The sequence below is a fragment of the Rhinoraja longicauda genome, chromosome 20 (genome assembly GCF_053455715.1).
Source record: "Rhinoraja longicauda isolate Sanriku21f chromosome 20, sRhiLon1.1, whole genome shotgun sequence".
Lineage (NCBI taxonomy): Eukaryota > Metazoa > Chordata > Chondrichthyes > Rajiformes > Arhynchobatidae > Rhinoraja > Rhinoraja longicauda.
The window spans coordinates 1,116,261-1,140,843 of NC_135972.1; the positions used below are offsets into that span (position 1 = coordinate 1,116,261).

At 46.7% G+C, this 24,583-nt stretch overlaps 1 protein-coding gene across 4 annotated transcripts in view; it reads right to left on the reverse strand.

Moving 5' to 3' along the window:
- Positions 1–24,583, reverse strand: part of LOC144603476 (fatty acyl-CoA reductase 1) — a 94,097-nt gene that overhangs the window by 40,887 nt on the left and 28,627 nt on the right. For all 4 annotated transcript variants that reach the window (XM_078416703.1, XM_078416700.1, XM_078416704.1 and 1 more), the window contains exon 2: positions 23,046–23,269. In XM_078416703.1, coding sequence (XP_078272829.1) covers positions 23,046–23,234 — 189 coding nt within the window. In that variant the 5' untranslated portion in view covers positions 23,235–23,269. The remainder of the gene's footprint in view (positions 1–23,045; positions 23,270–24,583) is intronic.

The following is a 24,583-nucleotide window of genomic DNA, read 5'->3' on the forward strand; positions in this document are numbered from 1 at the left end:
TTCATTTACCATTGTTTCTGGCAGGAATCCTCAGCCTCATGTGACAGATAACGTACACAGGAAAAATTGATTGGCATCAAATGGATTAATGTTTGGGTGTGACCCTAGTCTACAGTGGTGAATTACTCCAGTGACAACAGCCAATGTTGATTTTGTTGCTAAGCATAGACACAAAATGCTGGAGTAACTCAGCAGAACAGGCAGCATCTCTGGAGAGAAGGAATGGGTGACGTTTTGACCTGAAATATCACCCATTCCTTTTCTGTCAGAGATGCTTCCTGTCCCACTGAGTTACTCCAGCATTTTGTGTCTATCTTCGGTGTAAACCAGCATCTGCAGTTCCTTTCTACGCGGTACAGACCAGATTCTGTGCAACTGTCCAGCAAAATTAAAGTTAGCTTTTAACAAGCAGATATGATCTTATCTTTCAGAAATGGAGTTAGAGTATTTTCATTTCCTGTTACATTGAGGTCACACCCGTTTGTTGGAAACCAACATATGAATAAAACATGAAAACAAATGACTGTGATTGCAACCCTGTAAATACAATGAATTATCACATTCAAGACATTAATTCAAATTCCCCAGGGCTGATGGAGAATTTAGAGAGTTCAAAATATTACATTTAAAAGTATCAATAAAGATTATATTATTACAACAATTTATCTAGTAGTGAATTCCAAAGATGGACAATTTGATGATTCCAAAGATAGACACAGAGTGCTGGAGTATCTCAACGGGTCAGACAGCATCTCTGGAGAAAAGGAATAGGTGACGTTTCGGGTCGAGACCCTTCTTCAGGGGGGAAAGGGGAAACCTCTCCAGAAGGATAATTCCAAAGATGGTTGAGTCTGCGGAGTGGGCCGCAGGAGGCCCTGAAGCAGCCTGGGACTCAATTAGATCGGGCGCCGCTCTGTGGCCGAGCATGTGGATCGGACGTGGCCTGCTGCAGCACGGAGCTGTAGAGCAGCAGTGGAGGGCATTAACACATCGCCTGGCCAGGACGTCCCTTGCAACTCAAACCTTGTGCTACCACCAGGACATTAGATCTTTATGGCCAAGTTAAGACACTAACATTTTTTACATTTACCAAGCCAATTAACCTACAAACCTGTACGTCTTTGGAGTGTGGGAGGAAACCGAAGATCTCGGAGAAAACCCACGCAGGTCACGGGGAGAAGGTACAAACTCCGTACAGACAGATATCTACTTCCAGTGACACAAACTATTGAATTGTGCAACAATCTTATGGCACCTTTTCAGATGCTTCTTGGAAATCCAAATGTGTTGCATCTCCTGGTTCACTTTGACTCACCTCTTTCATTACATTTTCAAAGAACTTTACTTTAATCATACTGTCCGCGTTAACCAATCTGATCTCCCGGTGGCCGAGCACTTCAACTCCCCCTCCCACTCCCAGTCTGACCTTTCTGTCATGGGCCTCCTCCAGTGCCATAGTGAGGCCCACCGGAAATTGGTGCCAGGGCATATTTCGCCTGGGCAGCTTGCAGCCCAGTGGTATGAACATCAACTTATCCAACTTTAGATAGTTCCTCTATCCCTCTCTTCCCCTCCCCCTTCCCAGATCTCCCACTGTCTTCCTGTCTCTACCTATATCCTTCCTTTGTCCCGCCCCCCTGACACCAGTCTGAAGAAGGGTCTCGACCCGAAATGTCGCCCATTCCTTCTCTCCCGAGATGCTGCCTGACCCGCTGAGTTACTCCAGCATTTTGTGAATAAATACCTTCACATTGAGGGTGGTGGGTATGTGGAACGAGCTGCCAGACGAGGTAGTTAGGCAGGTACTAACAATATTTCAAAGACATTCGGACATGTACATGGATAGGAAAGCTTTAGAGGTAAATGGGCCAAATTTGGGCAAATGGCACTAGATTCGATGGAGCATCTTGGTCAGCATGGACAAGTTGGAACAAAGAGCCCGTCTCCATGCTGTATGACACTATAGGCAATCTGCAGTTAAAATCAAATTCCCAAAGGCAGTGCTCCTTCACTGTTAAATCAGGGAAATAAATCTCTTACAATCTGCACATACTAATCCACAAATCTCAAACAATTTCAAATTCTGGAGCTGTAAAAAAGAACTCAAAAGATAAAGAAAAGATCAAGATCAGTGTTAAATAGGTTTTAAAACTTTCCATAAAACACCAGCAACTTGACCTTGAACTCTGGTGCATCTAGAACTTTAGATTTACACTAACATCATTCGGAACTGGATTAGATGTGGGGAAACACATTTTGACCCACTGTTTTTTAATTATCCATAAATGTTTTTGGCAGAGATTCTGCTGAAGCCAAGCAAAATATTGAATAAATTGGTATAATATAAAAGCAAGCATGGTTTACTTATGATCAAAGTGTTTCAGCTTTCTGGGACAAAAAGCAGCATTGCCCAATATTTATACCCTTGCTTCAGCAAAGCTTGTCACCAAGGTTTGGCTGATTGACTTTCATGCTACGGTACAATTTCTGGTATCCAAGCACCTAGTGTTTATTCTTCGTATTTGAGCACAACCAATAATCTCTAACAAGTTATTTAACCACAAACATTGATGTCCTAATCTATCCTCAGGTGGCAACTACACATATGCTTCGCCATCAGGGGTCAATGGACAGTAATTAGTACTTAATTAGTACTTAGAAACATCACCCATTCCTTCTCTTCAGAGACGCTGTCTGCCCCGCTAGGTTACTACAGCATTTTGTGTCGACCAGTAATTAGTACTTGCAAGGCTAGCCAAAACCTGCAGGTATTAATGAAATTTGCAACATCACACTGCCACACAGGCTTAGGTTAACTCACTTGACACTGTAGATCAGAAAAAGGAACTTCCTGATCAATAGAGGCAATTCACTCACTTGAAAACCATATTAGTGGCCACGTTAAGGTCAGAATATCAGTTTCTCAAGAATAAGGGTTCTGACTGAAACGTTGTCTGTCCCTTAACCTCCACAGATGCTGCCTCACCTGCTAAGTTCCTCCAGCACTCTGTGTTTTTCTCATGGATCCAGCACCTGCAGTGCCTTGTGTCTCCATCAATTTATTTCTTCAAGTCTCTGTGCAGAATATGACCCTTTTTTGTTTGTCAAAAATAAATGCCTTTCATTGTGACACCTCAGTTCTTGCATGAACCAGTTGAAACCTCCTCAACCTTCAAGATCAGGTCGTAAAAAGAAGATCCATTGTTCTTCATACGTGGTTTTTAAATTCAAATTCCACTGACTGTAAAGAAAATTGGGCAGAGTCGAGAATCCACAAAAGCCCATTTCTTGCAATGTCCAAATTAAAAATTTCCTTCATGAAGTTCAAAGTAGTGGCAACTGTTCTGAACACAATTCCTATATACTTTCATTCTGTTCAAAAGATTTATAGTCATTCAAGTTGACAATATTTATGAAACTGTAAGCACAAGGGAGTTGTGATATACGCTGCTCATAGACAAACAACTCTATTCAGTGAAATCTACAAATGTTGTCAAGCTGGAAAGGGTACAGAGATTTACTAGGATGTTGCCAGGGCTAGAGGGTCTGAGCTATAGAGAGAGGTTGAGTAGGCTGAGTCTCTATTCCTTGGAGTACAGGAGAATGAGGGGGTGATCTTATTGAGGTGTAAAATCATGAGAGAGGAATAGATCGGGTAGATGCACAGAGTCTCTTGCCCAGCGTAGGTGTATCGAGAACCAGAGGACAAAGGTTTAAGGTGAAGGGGAATAGATTTAATATGAATCTGAGGGGTGACTTTTTCACACAAAAGGTGGTGGGTGTATGGAACACACCGCCAGATGAGGTAGTTGAGGCTGGGACTACTCCAACATTTAAGAAGCAGTTAGACAGGTACATGGATCGGACAGGTTTGGAGGGATATGGACCAAGCGCAGGCAGGTGGGACTACTGCAGCTGGGACATGTTGGCCGGTTTGGGCAAGTTGGACCGAAGGCCCTGTTTCCATGCTGTATAAATATGACTCTGAAATATTCATGAAGGGTCATGAAGGAACTTGCATCAGAGACCCTTCCTTGATAATGGCCATCATTTCAAAGTGGTCAATGCTTGTACAGTAGATCAGATGCGTCTGAAGAAGGGTTTTGACCCGAAACGTCACCGATTCCTTCTATCTAGAGATGCTACCTGTCCCGCTGAGTTGCTTCAGCATTTTGTGTCTATCTTCAGTTTAAACCAATGTCTACAGTTCCTTCCTACAAGATGAGCCCAATATTTCAGGACTGGTTGCATCTTCTACTGAGTCCCTCCTTTCTGTTACCTTCAACTGGGATGGTTCATCACCTTCTGTTGGTTAACTTTTCCAGCCAACGGCCAGTGTTCTTTTGCATCAATGCTTGGAGAGCCTGATCCTGGGATCTGTTACTTTGGCAGTCTGCACAAGGCTGTTTGATTGCTAGGGAACAGGAGATCACAATTAAATTGGAAGGTGGATGGTGGGAGGAGAGAGAAGAGGGTGATTAGAATTAATCTGATTTCCATCACGCACCATACTAAAGTGAACAAGGCAAGGAAGGGGTGGTGGCGTGCCGTTGCTGGAATATATTTTAGTACCTCGTGGTTGCCAACTGTGGTTGTCAAGGCACTGCCAAAGGCTGATCACGTCAAATCTGATCGTATAAGATCAGAACACATTGCTTTTTCTAACATTACTAGAATTTCCTTTCAAGAGTTGTATGCCCTGTGGTTTAGAATCTTGCTTGCAGTTTTGCACCAGCAAATATTGCAAGGAGGCTCAAACCCAGAATGTCAGTCAAATAAGGGAAAATGAAGATATGAAAAGAAAGAGACCATTTTCTCCGTCTCTCCTCAAGTTCCAGTCACCGACCTTGTCCTTCAGCCTTCATTCCCTCTCTTCATCTTGCCACTTGTTATCCATTTTCTCTTGCTCAACTCTGTTCAAATTGTTCTGTAATTTCAGGAACCCCAATTACCAACAACTCCACCTCCTATCAGTAACACCAAGCTTTGTTTCTATTTATTCAATGCAGTAGCTGAGAAGACTTTCCAAACTTCTATGTTAGACCTATGTATGCATATGGTTCCAGTGATGGGGGCCGCGGATGAGAGTAGGAAGCTCTCTACCACTATTTGCTGGTTAAACAAAACCATTTCATTTAAATTCGCTATAACCTTGCACATATACATTTGAAAACATCTTAAAAAAATTAAATTCAGTAAGCAGTGTGGGTACACAATGGTCTATTTCCGAGTGGCTTTAAAGAGGAACATTTGCATTCATCATAAATGTGAATCATCGCAACCTGGCAGCAATGCACATTTACCATAGCTTTCACTGTATATCCACAAGAGTGTGTTAAATGGCCAGGACCACACTGCCACATGTATTTTAGAAACAGAGGAGGGGGCGGTGCAAGCAACATGGACTTCATGCTTTGCAATTTACAATATACATTAACGACTTGGATGAAGGGATTAAAAGTACCATTAGCAAATTTGCAGATGATACAAAGCTGGGTGGTAGTGTGAACTGTGAGGAAGATGCTATGAGGTTGCAGGGTGACTTGGACAGGTTGTGTGAGTGGGCGGATGCATGGCAGATGCAGTTTAATGTAGATAAGTGTGAGGTTATCCACTTTGGAAGTAAGAATAGAAAGGCAGATTATTATCTGAATGGTGTCAAGTTTGGAAAAGGGGACGTACAACGAGATCTGGGTGTCCTAGTGCATCAGTCACTGAAAGGAAGCATGCAGGTACAGCAGGCAGTGAAGAAAGCCAATGGAATGTTGGCCTTCATAACAAGAGGAGTTGAGTATAGGAGCAAAGAGTCCTTCTGCAGTTGTACAGGGCCCTAGTGAGACCGCACCTGGAGTACTGTGTGCAGTTTTGGTCTCCAAATTTGGACACGTTAGAGGCAGGAAACATGTTCCCAATGTTGGGGGAGTCCAGAACAAGGGGCCACAGTTTAAGAATAAGTGGTAGGTCATTTAGGACTGAGATGAGGAAAAACCTTTTCAGTCAGAGAGTTGTAAATCTGTGGAATTCTCTGCCTCAGAAGGCAGTGGAGGCCAATTCTCTGAATGCATTCAAGAGAGAGCTAGATAGAGCTCTTAAGGATAGCGGAGTCAGGGGGTATGGGGAGAAGGCAGGAACGGGGTACTGATTGAGAATGATCAGCCATGATCACATTGAATGGCGGTGCTGGCTCGAAGGGCCGAATGGCCTCCTCCTGCACCTATTGTCTATTGTCTAATAACATGGGAAGGGGTTAACCTCTCAATATCCTGGAATAATCCTGGTTGAGGAGTGATTATATAGCTTTCAAATGTGAAACACCAAAGTATTATTTTATTACTTCAATGTAACTTGGTAAAAGTATACGGAAGGAACTGCAGATGCTGGAATCTCAAGCAAAACACAAAGTGCTGGAGGAGCTCAGCTGGTCAGGCAGCATCTTGGATGGAATGGACTGGCAACATTTCAGTTTCGGGGAGAACCACCATTGACCAGAAGCTCTATTTAACCACCACATAAACACTGTGGCTCCAAGAACAATTCAGAAGTTGGTATTGTGTGGTGAATGATTCTACTCCCAACACTTCAATGCCTTTCCAACATTAACAAGTACAAGTCAGGAGCGTGATGGATGGAAGACTTTCAATTTCTTTGGATGATTACTCCTCCAACAACACAGAAGCAGGACACCAGCAAGGCATATCAAATCAAAGCCGTTTCAAAATTCCCCCCAAACCAGCAACCTGTAACGCTTGAAGGAGCAAGCACAGCAGATAGCAGCTCCTGCTTATATCAATGCTTATTCCTCATTGTCAAGTCTTGTAACTTGTGTCAATTCAGCACAAAACTGCAGGTTTTTCCAGAGACTCTATGGGAAAAAAAGAAGGGAGAAGCTTTATATCACTGGGACCTGTAGATTCCTGGCATTGCTCGTTGCAACAATGCTCCCTTAAATCCTCCGAGGCTCCTTGTTAGTACAGGGGCTATTATTTGCAGTTTGCACCATTTAATGTAGGTATGTACTTAACAGAATCCATGAGCTAATAAGAAAAAAATTCAATAACATACCTCCATAAAAGTATGACCAATGATCAAGAACACAGCTGGTTTCAGTAAGCACTCCTCATAACAGATACTGAACAAAGTTCCTGCGGTCCACACCCCAGTCATAGGCAGTGCTCTGTTCATCAACGGGCAAAACATTTGTGTCCTGCGAGTACGATATTTCCTGGCTCGTCAAATAACCTCTAGTTCCAAGAGTAAAGTGTCACATTTTCTGGCATGGAATATTGGAACTCGAAAATGGAATATTGTCTCACTAATTTAATTGAGTTTTTGTGGAGGCAATTTAGGAGATTGATGAAGGCAGGGCAGCAGACATTGCCTGTATGGACTACAGCATTTGATAAGATTCTGCATACCAGGCTGATCCATGAATCTCCCGAGAGGCAACGGAGCACTAATTAGTCCGAAATATGTTATTATTATTGTTGATACCCAGAAATTACAATTACTTTAAGCTTGACAAAGTTGCAATGAAGTCAGTTTACAGGGATCAACTTTTGGCATTATTGCAAAATAACATGTATCTTTTTGAAGTGTGCTCCAATACATATTGAAAACATGTATTTTCATAAATCCAGAACCTTTTTCCCTGTGGCTACCAAACTGTATAACTCCTCCCCCTCCCCCCCCCCCCCTCCCCCCCATAATCTTTGCACATCCCCAATCTCCTCATTACTTTAATTTCAAGTTTCATGTATCTTGTGTTTTATGACTGTTGGCAGACCAATTTCCCTCCTGGGATAAATAAAGTTCTATTGTATCGTATTGTAAATTGACACTGAAAGTCACAACTGCAGCCTCGCCAACAGTCTGTCTGTCTCTTCCTTCTCTGTTGTTTCTTTAGTATGTGTTAGATGTTATTAGTATTCTTTAGCTTGTTTTATGTTGGGGGGTGGGGGGGAGGGGTCGGGGAAAACCTTTAAAAAAATCTCTTATCTCGATGGAGATGCGATTTTTTTTCCGTATCGTATCTCCGTCCGTGCTGTGGCCCAACATCGAGGAGCTGGAGGCCTCAGCTGGAGATCGATTTCGGGAGTTCCAACCGCGGGAGCCTGCGGACTCTAACATCACGGAGCTCGCGATCCCTTTGCCAGGGATCGACCTCTAAGCTCCAACCGCGGGAGCCTGCGGACTTTAACATGGTGAGGCTCGCGGTCTCTGGTTAGACTGACATCAGAAGCTCCAAACTGCAGGAGCTTCGACCGCCCTGATGCGGGAGCTTCGACCGCCCCGACCGCGGGGGAAAAATGAGGGAAGAAGATTAGACTTTGTTGCCTTCCATCACAGTGAGGAATGTGGGGAATCCACTGTGATGGATGTTTATGTTAACTTTTATGTAGTTGTGTGTCTTGTTGCTTTTTTTAGTATGGCTGTATGGTAATACGAATATCAATGTACCTTAATTGGTACAAGTGACAATAAAAGACCTTTGAACCTTTGAAGCACAAGGAGCGTTTTGAGCTGGTAGTAACTTAGACTTCACAAGTGCACGGGCACTTATTTCATCAGAAGGCTTCCTCAGCTGCAGCTCCCCCAGCACTTCCTACTCAACCTCGGTGGAACTGGTTCATCACCTGCTTGCTCACAGCAAGTCTTCAACTCAGTCTTCACCTGATGCTGCACAAAGGGAACAATAAGTATAGCACACTAGAAAGTGAAGGGTAGCCTCTGGCAAACGCCAGTCCATAGTGAGTAATCATTCATTTCCTGTGTCTACCTTGTGCAAATGACAAGATTACAATAATTACAGAGACTAGCAAATGACCAGCAAATCCAGTCACTGCCATCTTCCATGGTTCAAACAAAATTGGACTATGGTCTGTCGAATATTAGATCTCTGCCAGAACATGGAGTTGGAGTTGGAGCTGTTTCCATAGTATTCCAGGAATGGAGCAACTTGAGCTGAACCCATGATAGTGAACATTCGGAAGGGAAGCAAACTCTGGCTGCAATGGGATCAGCAAAACAATGGTTGCCAAAGATTGAAAAGACACCGAGGTTTTGAAATGCTGCCTTGAAAGCTCTGCAAGTGAGCTAACAACAAAACGGGAGATCAGCCACCTTACAGGGAAGACGATTCTTCACGAAATGCTTCCCTACCAACATGGGAAAATGTTTCAGAGCAAGTAAGTGCCAGGGGTTTAGCATCCAACCTGTGGTTATAATCTAGCAAAAGGTTAAATTTTTTTAAAGATGCGACGTGCTGGAGTAACTCAGCGGGTCAGGCAGCATCTCTGGAGAACATGGATAGGTGATGTTTCCGGTCGGGACCCTTCTTCAGATTGCTTCAAAGGTTTAATGACCTCACCATGCAAATTTAAAAAGGATTTTTTCTAAAAATGGCACAACGATGTTGCTGACAATGTCTTCTTTTGTGCTGGAGCATAATAATCCAGAATTTGAGACAAGTGGTTGGCAGCAAATGAGGCCAAAGCTGCCAACATACCCATTCATCCCTCGAAGAGAACACTCATCACAGGAAGGAGCTCCATGCCAATGGTATCAGGTAACAGAGATGCAGACACAAACATAGTAATCCTCTTGCACAACACAACAATTATCTATGCCAACCAACTGAATATTTTCCTAAAACCCTGTCCTGTTCAGCAGCTCTTTTACAGATGTGTTATGGGTGTTGCAGAAGCAGAGCGTACAGATGCACAGTGGCCGTTGAGCAACATACCGAGGTCACACATTGGCATTGCACATCGATACCGGCTTCCCATATATTGCCAGGTATGTCCACTTTCATTATTCCTCACTCCACTACTCACTGCCATTATCCTCAGGACATTGAACTGACTGAACCTCTCACTGATCCCTTAGACACACAATCTGTGGAATTCATTGCCACAGAAGGCTGTGGAGACCAAGTCAATGGATATTTTTAAGGCAGAGATAGATAAGATTCTTGATTAGTACAGGTGTCAGGGGTTATGGGGAGAAGGCAGGAGAATGGGGTTAGGAGGGACAGATAGATCAGCCATGATTGAATGGCGGAGTAGGCTTGATGGGCCAATTGGCCTAATTCTGCTCCTATCACATGACAATGCCATCAATCTTCCCAAACTTCTGAAATGAAGGTCTACCCCTCAGTCCTTCTACACTCCTGTTTCCACAAATGTTGTCATCCCAAACTCCAGGCCCAATGATCCCTCCGTCCCTACTCCCATCTGCAGACATCCATTGTTCTCTACTTGGACTTCTATAGTTTTGGCAAAAGAACTTTATTTTATTTCCCACAAACATTTTGGCGTTGTGTACGATAGCATTTCACAGCTTGCATAAAAGTGGCCAGAAACACAACATGAAGGACTACATAAAAATATATAGTTAAATCCCCCAATTTTAGGTAACCACAACCTCCCCCCTCCCCTTTCTTCTCCCCTGTCCCACCTGGACTCACACCTACTTTTCCTCTCCCCAGCCGATCTACCCACATTCCTTCCTCGAGCTTCGCAATTCGCAACTCTTCAATCCTTCTGCTTTTTCATCCCTGGCCTTTGTCCAACCATCTGCCTATCAAAAGCTTCCCTGACCTGTATCCACCTATTACCTTCCTGACTTTGTCTTGCATCTCATCTCTTCTTGCTTCCCCCCCCCCTACAGTCTGAAGAAGGGTGCTTAACCCAAAACGTCACCTATCCATGTTCTCCAAAGATGCTGCCTGACCCGCTGAGTTTCTCCAACATTCGTGTCTTTTTTCCTTATTTAATTATTTTTAAACAATAATTTAAATAAATCTGGCAAGAGTTGGAATGCTCAAGGAGCAGCTAACTTTATCTCATAAGTTGTTTCCCATATGACACCGAGTGAGGCCCAGCACAAATTGGAGGAACAGCACCTCATATTTCGCTTGGGTAGTTTACACCCCAGCGGTATTGACATTGATTTCTCTAACTTCAGATAGTCCCTGCTTTCCCTCTCTATTTCCCCCCCCCCTCCCAGTTCTCCCACCAGTCTTCCTGTCTCCGACTACATCCTATCTTTGTCCCGCCCCCTCCCCTGACATCAGTCTGAAGAAGGGTCTCGACCCGAAACATCACCCATTCCTTCTCTCCAGAGATGCTGCCTGACCCGCTGAGTTACTCCAGCATTTTGTGTCTACCTTCGATTTAAACCAGCATCTGCAGTTTTCTTTCCCTTACACCTGCTGTTCACTGTGCTTGAAAATTAAGTGCCGTGACAACACACGACCGAAACATTTTCTGCGAAAACCAGAACCAAATTTCTAGATTCTCCAATAAAATGCTTACGCTAGAAATGATCTGTGCATAACTGTCAACATCAAGTAAAGGCACATTTAGTGTTGCTCTCTGTATGTGATCTGTACAGTCATCAGGAAGTATGCAATGCTTCAACATGCTCTCTACATAACAGGAAATAAATGTATGTCCTTGATCCCTCATTGGGACTCTTGGGCTGCTTCGGAATCACTGAACCGTGCAGAATCAGAGAACTTCTGCCAAGTTTCTGCATTTCCCATCAGCTTATTCAAGAGTGACACTTTTAAATGCTTTGACAAAAACTGTTGCATTAAAACGGAAATTACACTCAAGATATTAATTTTGAAGCACTGCCAAAGCAAAACAGCCCGCAGCCAGCAGTACATTGGGCGTGTCAAAGGAGCCAGCAGTACATAGGGCGTGTCAAAGGAGTACAACAACGTCGCAGATGTATTGTGTCTCTAACTCCAGGTCCCTCAGGTCGTCCGACTTGGGGCTACTCACTATCCCGCGGTCTAGGCTTAAGCTCAGTGGTGACCGCGCTTTTGCGGTTGCAGCTCCTAGACTGTGGAAGAGCATCCCTCTCCCCATCAGAACTGCCCCCTTCATCGACTCCTTTAAGTCCAGGCTCAAAACCTATTTCTACTCCCTAGCATTTGAGGCTCATTGAGGAGGCGCTGTGAACTGTTTGCGTGCTACGTATGTTTCTTTTTTTTTCCTCCTTTTTTTTTTTTTTTCTTCTTTTTCTTTTTTTTTTTCCATTGGAACCTAATCAGATGTACAGCACTTTGGTCAACGTGGGTTGTTTTTAAATGTGCTATACAAATAAAATTGACTTGACTTGACTTGACTTAATGTCATAAGGAATAGAAGTAGAATTAGGCCATTCGGCTCATCGTCTACTCCGCCATTCAATCATGGCTGATCTATCTCTCCCTCCTAACCACATTCTCCAGCCTTCTCCCCATAACCCCTGACACCCATATGAATCAAGAATCTATCTATCTCTGCCTTAAAAATATCCACTGACTTGGCCACAGCCTTCGGTGGCAATGAATTCCACAGATTCACCACCCTCTGATTAAAGAATTTCTCCTCATCTCCTTCGTAAATGAACATCCATTAATTCTGAGGCTGTGACCTCTAGTCCCAGACTCTCCCACTGGTGGAAACATCCTCTCCACATCCACTCTATCCAAGCCTTTCGCTATTCTCTAAGGTACTAGTTTCTAACCTTTAAACTCTCTCCACAAGAGGAATGATTCACAAGGGGATCTGTGATGATTTACTGAACTGAAATTCACAACTTACAATCCTGGCAGTTTAACCCATGCCTCTGCCTCTCTAATCCAATAACCTCTGACCACACAACCTTACCCTGAAGCAATAACAGATGTTCTGAAATGACAAAAGATGATATAAAATTCAAGTTTGTTCTTGAAATTTGTTCAGAACTTATGAAATACTGTTTCGGCCACAACTGTGGGATTGTGTCCAATTCTGCTGCTTTATTGGAGTTGCTCCAGGGATTTCGGCTAACAATTAGTCTGGAGATACTGTGGTTCTCTTTGGAATAAGGATGGTTAAGAAGAGATTTGAGAAAAACTGGGAGAACAGATGGTTCAAGAACTACAGAAAGCAGATTTATAGCAATAAGCAAAAATATACAGGAGGATGCTGGGAAAATTATGATTGTGTAGCGTGTTGATAAAGGCAAGGAGCCAGGTATTTTGGGAAGGTATATTTATTGGTTCGTGGGTCTCAGACGGGTCTAGTCTGCCGGAATGGCTTGGCGCCCAAACCTTGCCCTTATATACCTGCGTCCAGGACCGCCTCCCAGGACTGGTCCATTCCCGTGCCGAGGGGTCGGTAGTAGTATGGCCCGACCCTTGGGAGCCGCCACAGTACCCCCCCCCAGATCCGGAGGCACGAAACGCACTGGTGGTCGCACAACCCGACCGGACCGCGTACGGTAATCGGTCGACAGAGGGGCCGGCGGAGGCACAGTTGGAGAGACAGGCGGTGGGACCCGCAAAGGGGGGCGACCTCGTGGGCGGGGCCGGGCCACCCGCACCGGTTGGTCGATGTCTAAGTGGGCCGGCTTCAGGCGGTCAATTGACACGGCCTCCGGCCGGCCCCCCATGTCCAAAACAAAGGTGGTCTGCCCGTGCTCCAGCACCCGGTACGGGCCTTCATACGGCCTCTGGAGTGGCGCCTGGTGGGCGTCACGGCGCAGGAACACAAAGGCGCAGTCCTGGAGGGCCGATGGCACGTAAGGGCGGAATGTCCCATGGCGGGACGTCGGCACGGGTGCGAGCTTTCCAACTCGCTCTCGGAGGCGATGTAGGGTGGATGAGGGTGGTTCCTCTCGCCCCGGCAATGAGGGCACGAACTCCCCGGGCACCGTGAGCGGAGACCCGTAGACGAGCTCCGCTGAGGATGAAGCCAGGTCTTCCTTGGGGGCAGTCCGGATGCCCAGCAAAACCCATGGTAGCTCGTCCATCCAGTCGGGGCCGGCGAGTCGCGCCTTCAGCGCTGCCTTCAGCTGCCGGTGGAACCTCTCCACCAAGCCGTTTGCCTGCGGGTGATAGGCCGTGGTGTGGTGCAGCCGCACGCCCAACAGGTGGGCCATGGCCGACCACAGCTCGGAGGTGAACTGTGGCCCCCGGTCCGATGAGATGACCACCGGCACACCAAAGCGAGCAATCCAGTGCGCGGCCAACGCACGAGCGCATGTGGCTGTCGACGTATCAGCCAGTGGTATGGCCTCCGGCCACCGCGTGAAGCGGTCCACCACCGTGAAGAGGTGGGTGATGCCCCGGGACGGCGGGAGCGGGCCCACAATGTCCACGTGCAGGTGGTCGAAACGGCGGCAGGGTAGACCGATCCCTTGGAGTGGCGCCCGGACGTGGCGTTGAATTTTAGACGTCTGGCACGGAATGCAGGTGCGGGCCCATTGGCCAACCTGCTTGCGCAGACCATGCCACATGAACCGCGCAGCTACCAACGAGATCGTTGTCCGGATGGATGGGTGAGCCAGCCCGTGGACCACGTCGAAAACCCTCCTGCGCCACGCGGCCGGGACGATGGGGCGCGGCTGACCTGCCGACACATCGCAAAGTATCGTCGTCGCTCCGGGGCCGAGGGGAACATCCTCAAGGCGGAGGCCAGAGATGGCAGTCCGGTAGGCGGGCATCTCCCCGTCCGTTAGTTGGGCCTCCGCCAGGGCAGAATAATCAATGCCGGGTGCCACTTCTAACACGGCATTGATGGCGGGGCGAGACAATGCGTCGGCCACCCGGTTTTCCTTCCCCTCGATAAAGCGGATGGAGGTGGTAAATTCTGAAATGTAGGCCAACTGGCGCTGCTGTCGGGCGGACCATGGGTCGGAGACCTTTGCCAGGGCGAAAGTGAGCGGCTTGTGGTCCGTGTAAGCGGTGAACGGGCGGCCCTCCAGAAAATAGCGGAAGTGACGAACGGCCAGGTACAGGGCGAGGAGCTCGCGGTCGAAAGCGCTGTACTTCTTCTGGGCGTTGTCGAGGTGCCGGCTGAAGAAGGCCAGGGGGCGCCAACCCCCGTCCGTGAGTTGCTCCAGTACGCCACCAACGGCCAACTCTGAGGCGTCCACCGTAAGGGCTGTCGGGGCATCCTCCCGTGGGTGAACAAGCAGCACAGCCCGAGCCAGAGCCTCCTTCGCGCCGTCAAAGGCTGTTACGGCCTCGTCGGTCCACACGACGGTCTTACGCTTGCCCGCCAGCAGCTCGTATAGCGGCCGCATGATGTGGGCCGCGGATGGCAGGAACCGGTGATAAAATGCCACCATGCCGACGAACTCCTGCAGGCCACGCACCGAGGACGGACGGGGAAACCGGCGGATGGCGTCTACTTTGTCCGGCAGGGGAACCGCTCCTTGCGAGGACACACGGTGGCCGAGAAAGTCGATTGTGGCCACGCCAAAGCGGCACTTGGCGAGGTTTATGGCCAACCCGTGTTCGCTGAGCCGCTGGAAAAGCTGCCGGAGGTGGGCACAGTGCTCCTGCCGCGAGCGGCTGGCTACCAAGATGTCGTCGAGGTAGACGAACAGGAAATCCAACCCGCGACAAACGCCGTTCATTAATCGTTGGAATGACTGCGCGGCGTTCTTGAGGCCGAACGGCATCCGTACGAACTCGTAGAGTCCGAACGGCGTGATGATTGCCGTCTTGGGTACATCCTCCGGGTGGACCGGGATCTGGTTGTAACCTCGCACCAGATCCACCTTTGAAAATATCGTGGCCCCAGCCAAATGGGCGTTGAAGTCCTGGATGTGGGGCACGGGGTATCGGTCCTCGGCGGTAGCGACGTTCAGCCGCCGATAATCCCCGCAAGGCCTCCAGCCCCCGTTTGCCTTGGGGACCATGTGGAGTGGAGATGCCCATGGGCTGTTGGAAGGGCGGACGATCCCCAAGGACTCCATCGTACGGAACTCCTGTCGTGCCAGGCGTAGTTTCTCAGGCGGGAGTCGGCGTGCTCGTGCGTGGAGGGGTGGGCCGGTAGTCGTGATGTAATGGTACACCCCATGCTTGGGGGTCGATGACCGGAATTGCGGGGCCATAATATCCGGAAAGTCCGCCAGCACCCGAGCGAAATGGGAGTCCACGGACGACAGCGGGCGTACAATGGGGTCATTCAGCCGCAACGCGATGGGCTCCATCGTGGCGGAGTGGACCAAGCGCTGCTGCCTGACGTCCACGAGGAGAGAATGAGCCCGCAGAAAGTCGGCCCCGAGCAACGGCTGGGAGACGTCGGCGATCGTAAACAGCCACGTAAAATGACTGGCGCCGAAAACGATGTGGACCGTGCGGACGCCATATGTCTGGATAATGCTCCCATTTGCCGCGGTGAGGATGGGCCCCCGCTTCCCAGAACGAATGTCCAGCGGCGAAGGGGGCAGGACGCTCAGCTCCGCCCCGGTATCCACGAGGAAGCGGCTCCCGGAGCGCCGATCCCAGGCGAAGAGGCGGTGAATCTGGCCGGCCACCGCAGGGACTATTGGTAGCCGGCCCCGGCGTTTCCCGGAAATGTGCACGGCTGGCGGCATTGTCGGGCTGCCGCACCCCAGCGCTGGTGGTAATAACACCAGTACCTCTTGCTGGTGCTGGCTGGAGCCTGCTGATGTGGGACTGCAGGTGCACGACCCGCAATGGCCACCGGGGGCGATCTCGCAGGCCTCCGGGGCATAGCTGTCACTCCTTCCACAGCTCCCCCGCCCGACCGGAGAAAATCGGGCGCTTCTCGAGTGACGTTTAGCGCACTGACGTCATCACGGCGCGCCGCCCACAGCGCGTCCGCGCGCCTGCCGAGGGCCCGGGTGTCTTCAAAGGAGACGTCGGTGAGCTGCAGGCGAATGTCGGCCGGCAGCAGGTGCAGGTATGTATACTCGAACATCAGGCACGGTCTGTGCCCGTCGAGCAGCGCGACCATCTCCTTCAGGAGGCTAGATGGGCGCCGGTCACCGAGGCCTGGCATGTGGAGGAGCCTTTCGGCCCGCTCCATTCGGGTTAGCCCGTAGGTTTGGAGCAGCAGCTCCTTAAGGGCTTTATATTTACCGTCGGCCGGTGGGTCCTGGAGGAACTCCGTTACCTCTTCGGCTGCGTCCTGGTCAAGGGCTCCCACCAGGTGGAAAAACCGGGTGTTATCCACCGTGATGCCCTGCAGCTGGAACTGGGCCTCCGCTTGGTAAAACCAAATGCGAGCCCGGGTGGTCCAGAAGGTCGGGAGCTTGATGCCTACCGCGTCGACAGCTGGGGCCTGGTCGGCCTGCGAGCCGGACGGGCGGTCGGCTTCTGTTTTCTTGTCCATCCTAATGAATGGACCGTCGAGGTCACCAATGTAGCGTGTTGATAAAGGCAAGGAGCCAGGTATTTTGGGAAGGTATATTTATTGGTTCGTGGGTCTCAGACGGGTCTAGTCTGCCGGAATGGCTTGGCGCCCAAACCTTGCCCTTATATACCTGCGTCCAGGACCGCCTCCCAGGACTGGTCCATTCCCGTGCCGAGGGGTCGGTAGTAGTATGGCCCGACCCTTGGGAGCCGCCACAATTGCAAATTTGCTGCCAAATAGACATATGTCAGATACATGGTCAATCAGGGCTTTCAAAGCAGAAGAAGACACAAAGTGCTGGAGTAACTCAGTGGGTCAGGCATCATCTCTGGAGAACATGGATAGGTGATGTTTCACAGAGTGCTGGAGTTTACTCAGCGGGTCAGGCAGCTTCTCTGGAGAACATGGATAGGTGACAGAAATGCAGGGAAGGAGACGGGAAACTGGACTGCCCAGACACCTCATGAGAGTCAAAACATATTTGGCCAACTTCTACTCTGCCACATCAATTCAATGATTCCATGTAACTAAACAATTTGCCCAATATAACCAGCAAATGCTTGACATCTTTTCCAAAGTGAATTGCAGATTCTCCAAAGAGAATGTATATTTGCTTTGTGATTAAACATGACCAGTGTGGAAATCCATTGGCAACAAGGCGGATGAACGTGTCTGCCCTGAAACTTTAATGTTTTTTCTTTGAGTTGAGGCTGCCTAACTGCTTAGTGGTTCCACCATTTTAGTTCATCATCCAATCAGGTAGTCCCTCTTTAAAGCATACAGCTACAAAGATAGCAATGCTATTAAAACCTAGGTGCCCCGACAAAGCCTAACAATGCACTTCAAAATACAGTGGGCAATTATTCCATTACATTCTAGTGGAGCTTTAGATTGGAAACTAACTGAGTTGGTACACAATTGGCAAGGAAAATATGTGATCAGCTTAACCATGATTCATAACTATGAAAATTACATATTTCCATGAAACCTTAAGACTGGAGAGTGACTAAATGCAAGAATGATCCACATTCGGGGGAAACAAAATCATATGTATAGCAATAAAAAGCACCAAATATCTGAATATTGTAATGAGCCTATTTTTATCCACCTCAATCAAATGTAATCAAGACAACAGTTGACTGACAAGGCATGACTGGATTTCTTATAAACAAAACTCAGACAACAATTTCTAAGCTGCTTGAAAGTGCTGTTCCTGACAGATATTATATTCAGCAACGTGCAAATATTAGAGTTGAAAATAGTGGAAGATAGTGGAATTAAAACCTGGCAGGCAAGGTATAAAAATCGGCCGGGTGCACTATAAAACCAGTGTTATTTAGGACTTACTTTGTACAGAGCATCAATTACACACAACGCCAAAGTTCTGCCCCTCATTCCCTCGGGTTCTGTGACAGAACTGGAATTTCTGCAGTGTTCAACCTTAATTTTAATCAGGTCTTAAGGAGAAATTGGTGATTTCCAATCAGAAATAACAATTAATGAAAGATTTATAATATCCAGATTATAGACAATAGACAATAGGTGCAGGAGTAGGCCATTCAGCCCTTCGAGCCAGCACCGCCATTCAATGCGATCATGGCTGATCACTCTCAATCAGTACCCCGTTCCTGCCTTCTCCCCATACCCCCTCACTCCGCTATCCTTAAGAGCTCTATCCAGCTCTCTCTTGAAAGCATCCAACGAACTGGCCTCCACTGCCTTCTGAGGCAGAGAATTCCACACCTTCACCACTCTCTGACTGAAAAAGTTCTTCCTCATCTCCGTTCTAAATGGCCTACCCCTTATTCTTAAACTGTGGCCCCTTGTTCTGGACTCCCCCAACATTGGGAACATGTTTCCTGCCTCTAATGTGTCCAATCCCCTAATTATCTTATATGTTTCAATAAGATCCCCCCTCATCCTTCTAAATTCCAGTGTATACAAGCCCAATCGCTCCAGCCTTTCAACATACGACAGTCCCGCCATTCCGGGAATTAACCTAGTGAACCTACGCTGCACGCCCTCCATAGCAAGAATATCCTTCCTCAAATTTGGAGACCAAAACTGCACACAGTACTCCAGGTGCGGTCTCACCAGGGCCCGGTACAACTGTAGAAGGACCTCTTTGCTCCTATACTCAACTCCTCTTGTTATGAAGGCCAACATTCCATTGGCTTTCTTCACTGCCTGCTGTACCTGCATGCTTCCTTTCATTGACTGATGCACTAGGACACCCAGATCTCGTTGAACTCCCCCTCCTCCTAACTTGACACCATTCAGATAATAATCTGCCTTTTTATTCTTACTTCCAAAGTGAATAACCTCACACTTATCTACATTAAACTGCATCTGCCATGTATCCGCCCACTCACACAACCTGTCCAAGTCACCCTGCAGCCTTATTGCATCTTCCTCACAATTCACACTACCCCCCAGCTTAGTATCATCTGCAAATTTGCTAATGGTACTTTTAATCCCTTCGTCTAAGTCATTAATGTATATCGTAAATAGCTGGGGTCCCAGCACCGAACCTTGCGGTACCCCACTGGTCACTGCCTGCCATTCCGAAAGGGCCCCATTTATCCCCACTCTTTGCTTTCTGTCTGTCAACCAATTTTCTATCCATGTCAGTACCCTACCCCCAATACCATGTGCCCTAATTTTGCCCACTAATCTCCTATGTGGGACCTTGTCGAAGGCTTTCTGAAAGTCGAGGTACACCACATCCACTGATTCTCCCCTGTCAATTTTCCTAGTTACATCCTCAAAAAATTCCAGTAGATTTGTCAAGCATGATTTCCCCTTCGTAAATCCATGCTGACTTGGAATGATCCCGTTACTGCTATCCAAATGCTCAGCAATTTCGTCTTTTATAATTGACTCCAGCATCTTCCCCACCACTGATGTCAGACTAACTGGTCTATAATTACCCGTTTTCTCTCTCCCTCCTTTCTTAAAAAGTGGGATAACATTTGCTATCCTCCAATCCACAGGAACTGATCCTGAATCTATAGAACATTGAAAAATGATCTCCAATGCTTCCACTATTTCTAGAGCCACCTGCTTAAGTACCCTGGGATGCAGACCATCAGGCCCTGGGGATTTATCAGCCTTCAGTCCCATCAGTCTACCCAAAACCATTTCCTGCCTAATGTGGATTTCCTTTAGTTCCTCCATCACCCTAGGTTCTCTGGCCCCTAGAACATTTGTGAGATTGTGTGTATCTTCCTCAGTGAAGACAGATCCAAAGTAACGGTTTAACTCGTCTGCCATTTCTTTGTTCCCCATAATAAATTCCCCTGTTTCTGTCTTCAAGGGACCCACATTTGCCTTGACTATTTTTTTCCTCTTCACGTACCTAAAAAAACTTTTGCTATCCTCCTTTATATTATTGGCTAGTTTACCCTCGTACCTCATCTTTTCTCCCCGTATTGCCTTTTTAGTTAACTTTTGTTGCTCTTTAAAAGAGTCCCAATCCTCTGTCTTCCCACTCTTCTTTGCTATGTTATACTTCCTCTCCTTAATTGTTCTGAATGTGTAGGTGTCCAGAAGTGAACAGTGGAAAGATTATATTGTGACTGGTTTTGTTCTAGCACAATCTGTTACTTGTTAATATTTTTGGATACTTAAAACTTCGTACAATTCCTCTGAGACTTTATTAAAGTGATTTTTTTTTTCATGAGCCTTCAATACCATTCCTGTATTTGGGTAGTCTCATAAAAATTGCTCACATTCCTGATAAAGACACATGCAAAATCTTGCTGACAAATAACTTATTTTATGTTTTAGTCTTTTTGTTTTATAACCGTTCTGAACTTTATACTTTATTTTCCTCTTAAACTGCAAATTCCCCATCCTACACACATTGAATCTCATTAGCATGAAATCGAAATCACCCCCTGTTCCAATTTATGCTTCTCAGCTCCAAAGCCACAGAGCTCCTCAGCCCCTGAATTGCTTCCTGCTTTCTGCCACTCCGACAGCTGTGTGGTCCCATGTTTGGCGTGGGAATAGTGAAACCCTATTTACATCCGCGTGCAGAGGCTTCAGCATAGATCCAAAGATACAGTGAAGAGCAGTGCAAGGTCAGAGAAAACACAGCCAAAGTCTTCCCACAGCCATGACGTTTTAAAACTCAATGCCGTTATACTTGGCTCTTCTTTTCAACCTTCACGATGTACTTGCCATTTCACCCGTTAGATAGGAACGGGCAAACAGTGTGAGTGAGCAAGTGAACACACGACGAGGACAAAACCTCCCAGGTCTGTTTGGTAATCACTACTGCATACCAACAATTCTAAGAGGCATCTTGCTGTTAAATACGATTAAAAAAAATATAGGTATCTAGATATGTGGCCACTTAATACTGCCTTTTTCAACAATAAATAGAATAGTGAAATAACGATGAGTTTCCCTAGTCGCTAGCTAGGGGTTCCGTGAGAAATCCCCCCACTCTGGAAGTCTCCCCGAAAATGTGGCATCTAGGCTGGGCAATGCAGCCAATCTCAAGCTCATCGGGACTTCCACGGCCGATCGGTGGGTTGAATTTGCAACCTGCAGCCGGGGCTCTGGAACTCCAGCCCAGCTGGAGCCAGCACATCTATCCCCATAGCCGTCTTCCTTGGCCGGCTTTGCAGGCCGGTATCTCGCCCCCCCCCCACCCCCCAGCCTAGGTGGATGGTTCCTGTACCGTTGTGTCACTATCGGAGGCTGTGAACTCCTTTGGTCAGATAAAATGGATAAACCATTTTCTGATTTTCTGGAACCAAGAGTGCCAGAAAATCAGTGGTGGAACTGTAATGAGTAAATATTAAATTTAAGTGCAAGATTATATAACTATATTAATTAATTAAGACGTGGTTAAAATATAAAACACAGCAGAAAAGCCAAATGCCACCTTTTTGGGCTGATTATTAATTTATGTACGAATTTACTTCAACAAGTACTTCAATATGTACTTCAATAAGCAAGATGACATTTTACTCTAAATGACTGCAATTAGTGGTCATATGTGGGTTTGTTTTCCCCAGGACTAGAACCAATGTAGAGCAGGAATGCACATCCTTGCTAATCATATGTAAATACATTTGAGTCATTTTGAGTCAATATTCTTGGAAAATTCTTGGGTATTATAATAAAGTCTTCTACCAGTTATGTAATTTAAAAGTATAATAATCATAGGAAATATATTTAGCGACGTCTATACGGCGCCAGTGTGAAACGGCCTTTCGTGGTCAGTAGACAGTACACGACAAATTTTTATGTAGGGGTTCCCTGAGACATGAAAATTATTTCAAGGGTTCTGCAAGGGTTAAAAGATTAAGAAACACTGGTTGAGAGATACAGCGCAGAAACAGGCCTTTTGGCCCACCGAGTCCGCACCGACCAGCAATCCTCGCACATTAACACTATCCTACACACTAGGGACAATTTACATTTATACAAAGCCAATTAACCTACAAACCTGCACGTCTTTAGCATTTGTGAGGAAACCGAAGATCTCAGCGAAAACCCACATGGTCACGGGGAGAACGTACAAACTCCATACAGACAGCACCCGTAGTCGGGATCAAACCCGGGTCTCCAGCGCTGCAAGCACTGTAAGGCAACAACTCTATCGCTGTGCCACCGTGTTTTAGAAAGTCAGCTCTAACACTTTGCTGCCAAAATGCTGGTCACATTAGGAACTCAGAAAATAAGCAGCTTTGCCCATGTGTAAGCACACTAAATACTGCAGTGAGAATGAGTATTCTCTCATCACATCTCCCATCCCTCACCACACTATTATTCCTAACATTGTAGTTCACTCATGATAGCAGTTCAGGTAAAATGGCACATATAGTCAAGAAACGCCAGGAGCTCAGACACGAGCCCAGTTGCCTTTGTCCACCACCATACCTTGCACTTCATCATGTCGGTGACCCTCTCCTGCATCGACTGCCCAGCTTTAGGCCTCACCAGGATGTAGACGGCTTTGACTTTCGGGCAGGAGCGCAGCAGCTTCTCCACCAGCACTTTGCCCATGAACCCCGTAGCTCCCGTGACCAGCACGTTTTTTCCTGCATAATATGCAGCGATCGATGACATTATGAATGGCCTTTCTTCCACCTCTTGTAGTCTTCCTAGATTGAAAAAATATGAATAGTATTTGTATATGAACTGTAAATGTAAACAACATTTCCATTTACTCGCTTGTCTTGAGCCCATTTTTTTGTGCAATACTAACACGTGGCATGTGATAATTTGAGGGGATCCTCCACTTAAATATTGGGTTAGTTCTTCTTCCAAAATATGTCGACACCTATATTAAAAAACCCTCAAACTTTCATTGGCAGGATAGTAATGATTAATTGCCTGGGAGTGGACTAGTTTGTTGAGATGAGATAGAGATGAGATAACTGCAGTCATTTGATGTGTAGGAAGGAACTGCAGATGCTGGTTTAAACCGAAGATAGACACAAAAAGCTGGAGTAACTCAGCGGGACAGGCAGCCGGTTGCTAAACACTTTAATTCTCCTTCCCATTCCCACACATACCTTTCTGTCCTCGGTCTCCTCCATTGTCAAAGTGTGGCTAAACACAAATTGGAGCAACAGCATCTCATATTTCGCTTGGGCAGCTTACAGCCCAGTGGTGTGAATATTGATTGCTCTAACTTCATGTAACATATCATATCATATCATATCATATACAATTTGCGTATCTTTCATTCATTGTTCTTTATCTCTCTACATCTCTCTACATCATCATCTATATCTCTCGTTTCCCTTATCCCTAACTAGTCTGAAGAAGGGTCTTGACCAGAAATGTCACCCATTCCTTCTCTCCAGAGATGCTGCCTGTCCCACTAAGTTACTCCAGCTTTTTGTGTCTATCTTCGGTTTAAGCCAGCATCTGCAGTTTCTTTCCACACATAATTTCAATTAACAATTTAGTGCAGTACATAGACTGCCTTTTAGACAAAGCATAAAAATCAAAGTTAAACTTAAAAATTCTCGAGATCCAGTTTGATAGAGCTGTTGATAGAGCAGAATTGTTAAAGAAGGTGCTTGCAGAGTACTATGTTTACATATTTGCTGTGTTGCTGCAAGTACAAATTTCATTGTTCCATTTCGGGACAAATGACAATAAAACACTCTTGACTCTTTTGAGCTCCAGGATCTCACATTCATTCCCTCTTCTCTCCTCTCCTCTCCCATCAGGCAGAAGTTGCGAAAAGCTTGAAAGCACATACCACCAGACTCAGGAACAGCTTCTTCCCCTCTGTTATCAGGCTACCAAATGGTCTTCTCGTGAATTAGGTGTAGTCCCGGTTTTCCAACCTATCTCACTGCAGACAGTAGACTTTCTCTGGAACTGTAACCCTACAATGCTGTAACACTAGATTCTGCACTCTGGTATTTGACTCTTTGCTCTACCTGTTGTACTGGTGTACG